Source organism: Myotis brandtii, unplaced genomic scaffold (genome assembly GCF_000412655.1).
Source record: "Myotis brandtii unplaced genomic scaffold, ASM41265v1 scaffold46, whole genome shotgun sequence".
Taxonomy (NCBI): domain Eukaryota; kingdom Metazoa; phylum Chordata; class Mammalia; order Chiroptera; family Vespertilionidae; genus Myotis; species Myotis brandtii.
This window is the reverse complement of record NW_005367587.1, coordinates 5,387,984-5,397,063: the sequence shown is the minus strand read 5'-3', so window position 1 is coordinate 5,397,063 and position 9,080 is coordinate 5,387,984. Positions and strand designations below refer to the sequence as shown.

Genomic DNA, 9,080 nt, shown 5'->3' with positions numbered 1-9,080 from the left:
GGAAGAATTTGAACATCAGCAGAAAGAGTTGGAAAAGGTCTGCAACCCCATCATTACCAAGCTGTACCAGAGTGCAGGAGGCATGCCAGGAGGAATGCCTGGGGGCTTCCCTGGTGGTGGAGCTCCACCATCTGGCGGTGCCTCCTCTGGGCCCACCATTGAAGAGGTTGATTAAGCAGCTTTGAGCATAGATCTAGCATTGTTCCACACAAAACATTGAAGGGCCCAAATTTGTAGCAAATTCCATGGCAGTTTAAAAAGTTGAACTGCTGTATAGTAAATAACTGGGCATTCTTGATACTTGAATGCGGACTGTGCACAGGGAAAGGAAATATAATGCACTTTATAACTGTATTGTAAAGTGGAAAATGCGTCGTCTTAAATAAAACTATTTAAAATTGGCACCATAAAAAAAATTTGTGAAGGGTATAAGGTCTGTGTTTAGATTAAGTTTTTTTTTAATATAGATATATATTTTATTGATTTCAGAGAGGAAGAGAGAGGTAGAAACATCAATAATCAGTATCATTGATTGGCTGCCTCTTGCAACCCTGGCACGCCCCCTACTAGGGATTGAGCCTGCAACCTGGACATGTGTCCTGACCGGGAATCCAACGGTGACCTCCTGGTTCATAGGTTGCTTCTCAAACACTGAGCCACGCTGGATGGACAAGATTCTTTTTTTTTTTGCAATGTGGACAATCTAGTTGTTCCAGGACCATATGTTAAAAAGACTGACCTTGCTCCATTGTTCTCTTTGTCAAATATCAGTTTATTATGTTTATATGGGTCTATTTCTAGGCTCTCTGTTCCACTTCATTGATCTATTTGTCTTTTCTTTCCCTAATACCACACTGTCTTGATTACAACTTCATAATATGTCTTAAAGTCAGGTAGTGTCGTCCTCCAATTTTGTTCTTCTTCAATATTGTGCTGACTATTCCGGGTTTTTTGCCTCTTCATATAAGTTCTAGAATCAGTTTTTCTATATCAACAAAATAACTTGTGGGGATTTTGGTTGAGATTGAATCTATAGGTCAAGTTGGGAAGAACTGACATCTTGATAATATTGAATCTTCCTATCCATGAACATGGACTATCTCTATATTTACTTAGTCCTTTGATTTCTTTCATCAAAGTTTTGCAGTTTTCCTCACATAGGTCTTATATATATTATTAAATTTATATCTAAGTTTTTTCATTTTTTGATCTTAATGTAAGTGGTATTGTGTTTTTAATTTAAAATTCTACTTGTTTGTTGCTAATATATAGGAAAAGAATTAACCTTTGTATATTAACCTTGTTTCCTACAACCTTGCTATAATCACTTGTTAGTTCCAGGAGGGTTTTTTTAGTCAATTCTGCCAAATTCTACATAGATAAACATTCATCTGCTAACAAAGACAGTTTTATTTCTTTCTTCCCAATTCTTTTATTTCCTTTTCTTGTCTCATTGCATTGGCTAAGACTTCCAGTACAATGTTGAAAAGGAGTGGTGAGAGGGGACATTTTTTTTTTTTTTTGAGCGGGGACATTCTTGCCTTATTCCTGATCTTACTGGGAAAGCTTCGAGTTTCTCACCATTAAGTATGATGTAGATTTTTGTACATGTTGACGAAATTCTCCTCTATTATTAGTTTATTGGGGGTTCTTTTCTTTTCTTTTTTATCATGAATGAGTACTGGATACCATCAAATACTTTATTTGTCTCTATTAATATGATCATGTGATTTTTCTTTTTTAGCCTTTTGATGTGATGGATTGCATTAATTGATTTATAAATGCTGAACCAGCTTTGCACACCCATGATAAATACTACTTGGTTGGATTGTGTAACATTTTTCATACATTGTTGAATTCAATTTGTTAATTTTTCTTGAGGCTGTTTATGCCTATGATTATTAGATACATTAGTCTGTAGTTTTCTTCTTTTTTAAAAAAATGTCTTTGTCTGCTTTTGGTATTAAGACAATGCTGGCCTTTTTTTTTTTTCCTTCTTAATTAGCCTGGTTAGAGGCTCATCAATTTGAGTGATCTTTTTCAAAGAATCAGCTTTTGGTTTTGTTGATTTTCTCTATTGATTTCCTTAATCAATTCCATTGATTTATACTCTAATTCTTATTATTTCTTTTCTTCTGCTTCCTTTGGATTTAATTTGCTCTTCTTTTTCTAGTTTCCCAAGGTGAAAGCTTAGATGATTGATTTTAGATATTTCTTCTTTCTGATATATGCTTTCAGTACTATAAATTTCCTTCTAAGTACTGCTTTCACTGCATTCCACAAATTTTAATAAATTGTATTGTCTTTTTCATTTAGTTCAAAATATTATTTTCATATCTCTTGAGATTTCTTCTTTGACCCATGTGTTATTTAGAAATGTTTTGTTTAATCTTTATGTATTTGGGGGATTTTCAGTTATTTATTATTAATTTCTAGTTTACTTCTATTGTGGTCATGGTGTAATTTCTATGCTTTTATGTTTGTTAAATTGTGTTTTATAGCCCAGAATGTGGTCTACCTTGGTGAATGTTCCATGTAAGCTTAATAAGAATGTATCCTGCTGTTTTTGGATGAAGTCGCCTATAAATATCAATTATATTCAGTTGATTGATGGTGGTGTTGAGTTCAACTAGGGCCTTACTGATTTTTCTGCCTGCTAGATGTATCCATTTCTGATAGAAGGATGTTGAAGTCACCAACTATAATAGTAGACTCATCTATTTCTCTTTATCCCTGATAATTTTTCTTGCTTTGAAGTCTGCTCTATCTAAAATTATAATTGCTGCTGCTTTCTTTTAATTAGTGTTAGTATGGTATATATTTTTTCTCCATCCACTTACTTTTAATCTATTCATGTCTTTATATTTAAAATGGGTTTTGTGTTGACAAGCTATATTGGTTCTTGTTGTTTCATCTATTCTTTTTTTTTAATGTTTTTTTTATTGATTTCAGAGAAGACAGGAGAGGGAGAGAGAGATAGAAACATCAATGATGGGAGAGAATCATCAATTGGCTGCCTCCTGCATGCCCCACACTGGGATTGAACCGGCAACCCAGGCATGCGGCCTGACTGGGAATCGAACCATGACCTCATGGCTCATAGGTCAATGCTCAACCACTGAGCCATGCTGGCTGAGCTGTTTCATTCATTCTGACATAAAATATATACACAAGCACACATAATCAAATATACTGTTAGTATTATTTTGAACAACCTGTCATATGTTAGATCAATTAAGAAAAGTAAAAGTGCTTATTTTACCTTCATTTATCTTATCTTTGACACTCTTCTCTTTATGTAGATCCAAGTTTCTGACCTATATTATTTTCCTTCTCTCTAAGTAACTTCTTTTACCATTTCTTAAAAGGTAGGTTCAATGGCTACAAATTCTCTCAATTGTTATTTGCCTGAGAAAGTCTTTATTTCTCCTTCACTTTTGAAGTATAATTTTGCAGAATGCAGAAATCTAGGTTGGTGGATTTTCTTTCGACACTTTAAATTTTCACTTCTCTCCCTTCTTGCTTGCATGGTTTCTGAGATGTAATTCTTATCTTTGTTCCTCTATAGATCATGTATTTTTGTCCTCTGACTTCTGTCAGAATTTTTTTTTTATTGTTGATTTTCTTTAGTTTGAAAATATATGCGTCTGTGTTTTTGTTTTTTTTGTGAGGTTTTTTTGGTGCATTTATCCTGTTTGGTGTTCTCTGAGCTTCCTGACTCTGTAGTATGGTGGCTGATATTAATTTGGGGAAATTCTCATTCATTATTGTTTCAGATTTTTCTCTGTTCCTTTCCCTCTTTCTTCTCTTGGTATTCCCATTACATGTATGTTACACCTTTGTAATTGTTCACATTTTCTTGAGTATTCTGGGGGTTTTTGAGCCTTTGTTCTCTTAGCTTTTCAGTTTTAGATGTTTTCATGAATATACCCTCTAGCTCAGAGATTCTTTCTTCAGCTATGTCCAGTCTATTAATGAGCTCCTCAAAGGTATTCTTCCTTTCTGTTACAGTGTTTTTTATCTAAGTGTGTGTGTGTGTGTGTGTGTGTTTTAGTTCTTTCTTAAGATTTCCATATCTCTGTTTGGAAATCTGATCTTGCTGTCTACTTTATCCATTAGAGACCTTAGCTTGCTAAGTGTAATTGTTGCAAACCACTGTCTGGTAATTACAACATTCCTGCCATGTTTGGCTCTTATGTTTATGCTCTCTACAAATTGTCTTTTTTGCTTTTTGGTATGCCTTTTGATTACTTGACAGATAGACATGATGTACTGAACAAGAAGAACTGTAAATACTAGGCCTTTAGCAATATGGTGGTAAGATGTGGGGAGAGGAAGCATTCTATTGTCCTATGATTAGGTCTAAGTCTTCTAGTGATCCTCTGGACTGTGAACTTCCTAAGTGTTTCTCAGTCCTCCCCTCCCCTTATGGCTAGAAGGAGCTGGAGTTGGATAGTATTTACCTTATTATCAGTTAGGCTCTGGTCATAACCCAGCAGATTAGGCTGTGGTTACAAAGTTTCTACTAAAAGCTGACCTTGTTAAGAAGAACAGAGTGCTCTGGCATATTTCAGAATGGTTTCATCCCCCTCCTTCCCTCCACCAGAAACATGAGAAGATTTTTCTCTAATATTTATTATAAGAGACTTGTTGAACTCCTGAAGGAAAATCTCACAAAATTGTGAAAGTTCCCCATAACTGGGTCCTCCCAAAGTTTTTAATTATCAGAGTTTTCCATAATGAGTCTCCAACAATTAATCAACTATAGTTCAGGTTTTCCTACCTGTGGCTGGTTCCCAGGGCAGTTTCTATACTCATCAATCTCTTTTTTGGGAAAGCATTACTCCCCATGTTCATCTGACTATCTCTCTAATCTTGAGGCAGCAGTTTGCCCTGTGTCCTCCCTTCTCTATGGACCCAAGAAAAACTATTGATTTTTTTCAGCCTCTTCAGCTTTAATACTTATTGTTAGGACAGAGTGGACTATCTCTCTAATCTTGAGGCAGCAGTTTGCCCTGTGCCTTCCCTTCTCTATGGATCCAAGAAAACTATTGATTTTTTTCAGTCTCTTCAAATTTAATACTTATTGTTAGGACAGAGTGACAACTTCCAAGCTCCTACATGTGGAACTGGAGACCACCATTGAACGTTTTTAAAACATTAGCTTTTTATTCTTTTGCCAAGATGCTTACATGGCATCCAAAGTAACAACTTCAACAGCTATCCATGAAAAGGGGTGGCTGGAGAAGCCCAGCTCGCTCCCAGACAAGTGTATAAGGTAGAATATCTTCACTACTCAGAAACTCAACCCCACCAGAATCCCAAAGTTGACTTCAGTCAGAGATACTGATTCATTCTTTAAACACTTGTAAGAAAGACAGAGACTACCTAGCGTGCCAACTATCAGGTTGAACTCTCAGAGGGAATCTTTATCCTTTATGTCACAGCTATTTACAAAGGAGTGAGACACCCAGAGTTCATCAATGTAGACCTCAGAACTCCCCTCAGTTAACTGAACAACTTGTAGACCTAAAGTAATTATGACTTCCAAAGCAGGTGATCCAGTGAGCCTGCTTTTAAAGAATTACCAAAGAATTCACCTGTCTCATAGCTCCCCCTTTGCTCAAACAAAGCATTTCATGGAAAACTTGTCTACAGCTGTCCCCAGGTAAAATGACACCAAAGTTGCTCTGTCTAGGGGGAGAGCAGAGCATCTATTCTCCTTCTATATAAGAACCTAAGGTGTCCACACATGCTCTTAAAAAATCAGAGGAGAATTAGGAACATAATTGACACTTACCTTTCAGACTACAGACATTTTATAACATATATTTTATTCATAAGATGCTATATCACTAGGAGTAACCAAATCCTTGTTTGAAAGCCAAGCCTTGTCTGAATTTCTATTCAGAAATTTGAGACCTTAAAAAAGGTTTCTTTTCCTGATCATTTCATGAATACCTTGGATTTTTTTTCCTCTCATAGAAATATTAAGTTATATTGACACAGGAAAGAGCATAGCAAAAATTAGATTTTTAATGGGAAATTTTACCTAACCTGCAGCTTCACCTTAAAATAAAAAACTGGGGAACTGCACATTAATCCCAGATTCAGACCTTGTCCGCTACTTCACTCTCACCCTGGTTCACTCCCTTGTGGGACAGAAACCGTGTATGATTTATTTTTGCATAACACATTGTTTTATGTAGATTAGAATTCTAGTATTCAAAAAATATTTCGTGATGTATTACCTTTCTTGATAAACTATTGTCAAATAAGTGTGTGTTTCAGGAAAGCAAAAAAGAACATTTAAAGCATTTTTAACTTTATTTTTACCATAACTCATAATGAAAAGTACATTTACATCATAACCATTATATACATATGAACATATATGTATACATCTATCCAAAACAAAAATTATAACTAAAACACAACTTACCCTCCAGATGGCTGATGATTTTGCCTATTTATTCTATTTCATTTTTTAAAATGCTATTCATGACCCACTAGCAGATTTCATGACATCTAATGGTTTGTGATTGATTCAGTTTGAAAAATATTGATTTAGAAAACTAGTTTCTGGAAACAAATATGGAAGCAAATGATAAATAAATAAACTAGAAAAAAAGTTTTAAAATAACGGTTACTCACTTGGTTGATGCCAAAGCAACATTGGGTGGCATCTGCTGAAAGGATGGGAGGAACGGCCTGGGGACGAAAGGAAAATACAAACATGTGGGACTTCTATATTGTGTGCCCTCCCAGCTTTCTCCCACGGAGCTTGAATATCCCGTATGTCAGTAATCCTCAAACTTTTGACGTACATAAAATCACTAGGGAGGGGAGAGATTCTTGTTCAAAATGCAAAATGCCAAGTCTAGACGAGGGGATGCAGCAGATATATGGCAGAGCCAATGAAGCTGTACTTTAAACAATCGTCGCAGTGTTTCCTCTGCAGGTGGGAAGCAAGGAACACTTTGAGAAGCAATGCTCTATAGTTGGGCTTCAGCTGGTCATTAGCTTCCAGAAACTTCTCAAGTGCCCTGAGACATTCTGACATTCCCAGTGATTTAGTTTTTAAAACTTCCCTTCAAAAGTCTAGGAATTGAGTATACTATGTTAAGAATTTAATATTTCTCTGAAAAAGTCAGTGTCCATAAGGAGTTTGCTTGTAAATAATAATGTGGACTACAAATTTTCTTTCTTGAAGAAGCTCATTTAGATATACCAAGCCTATTTTTCTAACTCAGGTAAGACCTACAGGGAAGTCTTCATCTTACATTAATTTGATCTGAGTATATGATTATCTCTTGAGTATTAATCACAAATGAAACAAAGTGAATCTTGAACCATGTTAGTTTTGGCAACATTCACACAAAGAGAGCAAATGTCATCTATTTACTCCCTTTTAACAATTTTCCCTGCACTATGACTGTCATGCTGTCTCTAGTATATCTCACTTCATGTGATGACTTTTTTTTTTCAAATATACATTCTTATTTACAGTTAAGTACCTTGAAGTCAGGCAGACTTAGTTGGGATCCCAGCTCTGTCACTTGCTAACTTAGGTGACCATGAGTAATTTATTATCCTCTTTTGGTTACAGCTTCCTTAGTGGTAAATTGGGATAATATATCCTAACCTACATTTCTGTTGTGAAAATTTAAAATATATATGAGAAGCACTTAAAGTAGTGCCTGGCACATTATATGCACTTAAAAATGATAGCAACTCTCATTATCATAAAGAGGTTCTCTACTAATATCAGGGCTCATATTCTTAGTAATTACTTTCTACCTTTCAAAATATTTATAGCGATTCTTCCCAGTAACATCAGGATCTTCATAAACTTCTTTAGGCATTTGAAAAGAAGTGTCATATCTAAAATAAAGCAGGAAAACATTATTCAAGTTTAACATATTTCCAAATACCATTTCTATTTAATATTTCTATGTCTATAAAGTAGGAGATACAAGTGTATTTCAGACTGAGAGCAAAGTCTTCTATAACATACATCTGACTGACTTTCCCTGAGCCAGGAAACCTGGAATTAACAAAAGGAAGTGAGAGTTAAGAAAAGAGTCAATTGTCATAGACACAGAGAACAGACTGATGGTTGCCAGAGGGGAGAAGGGTTGGGGGACTGGGTGAAAAAGGTTGAAGGGATTAAGAAGTACAAATTGGTAGTTACAAAGTAATCATGGGGATGTAAAGTACAGCATAGGGAATATAGTCAACAAAATTGTAAAAACTATGTATGGTGCCAGGTGGGTTCTGGAAATATTGGGGGGAACACTTTGTACAGTATATGGTTATCTAACCACTATGCTGTACACCTGAAATGAGTACAAAGTAATACTGAATGTCAACTATAATTGAAGAATAAAATTTAAAGTTCTTTTTAAAAAAATAAATGAATTACTTGATTTATTTAAAAAAAAAAACAAGAAGAGTCAATTTATAAAATCCCACATTTTTTAAAAAAATGCCTACTTTTAATTAATAGCACATGAGAATAACAAAGTTTTAAAAGACAACTTTTGATATCCAGGCTGAAAAACAGCATTTAAAAAAATGTTTACTAGGTATGAACTAGTAAATAATCAAAAGAATAAGGAATTCAGGACACTTGTCTGTGAAGGTGCTTTGGCTACAAGTCTCCAAAACATATATTTAGATACTACCAGAAAAGTACGCATCCAATTTCTAAGATGGATCAAAGGAACAACAAATTCAGTCACCTCCACTTGTGGTGGCAAGATGTCATTATTTATATATTTATATATATCTACACTAATAAAAGAGAAAGATGCAAATTGACCATACCCCTGACACGCTTTCCATTGGCTAATCAGGGAGATATGCAAATTAACTGCCAACCAAGATGGCAGCCGGCAGCCAGGCAGCTGAAGCGAACAGGAGGCTTGCTTGCTCCAGTGATGGAGGAAGCCAAGGTTTCCCGCCTGCCGCCGCCCAGCTCTGAGCTGCACTCTAAGCAACTATGTTGCAATTATAGAAGCTAAACAATCCCCAGAAACCTGCTTTCAGCCAGCCGGGCCTCAGAGCTGGAGTTGCAA

The 9,080-nt window shown here is 35.5% G+C and overlaps 1 protein-coding gene across 1 annotated transcript in view; it reads right to left on the bottom strand.

Moving 5' to 3' along the window:
• Positions 1–9,080, bottom strand: part of MAATS1 (MYCBP-associated, testis expressed 1) — a 71,512-nt gene that overhangs the window by 53,501 nt on the left and 8,931 nt on the right. The window contains exons 5-6 of the mRNA XM_005875342.2: positions 7,801–7,884; positions 6,655–6,711 (exon numbers count right to left, since the gene is read on the bottom strand). Of these exons, the coding sequence (XP_005875404.1) occupies positions 6,655–6,711; positions 7,801–7,884 (141 nt within the window). The remainder of the gene's footprint in view (positions 1–6,654; positions 6,712–7,800; positions 7,885–9,080) is intronic.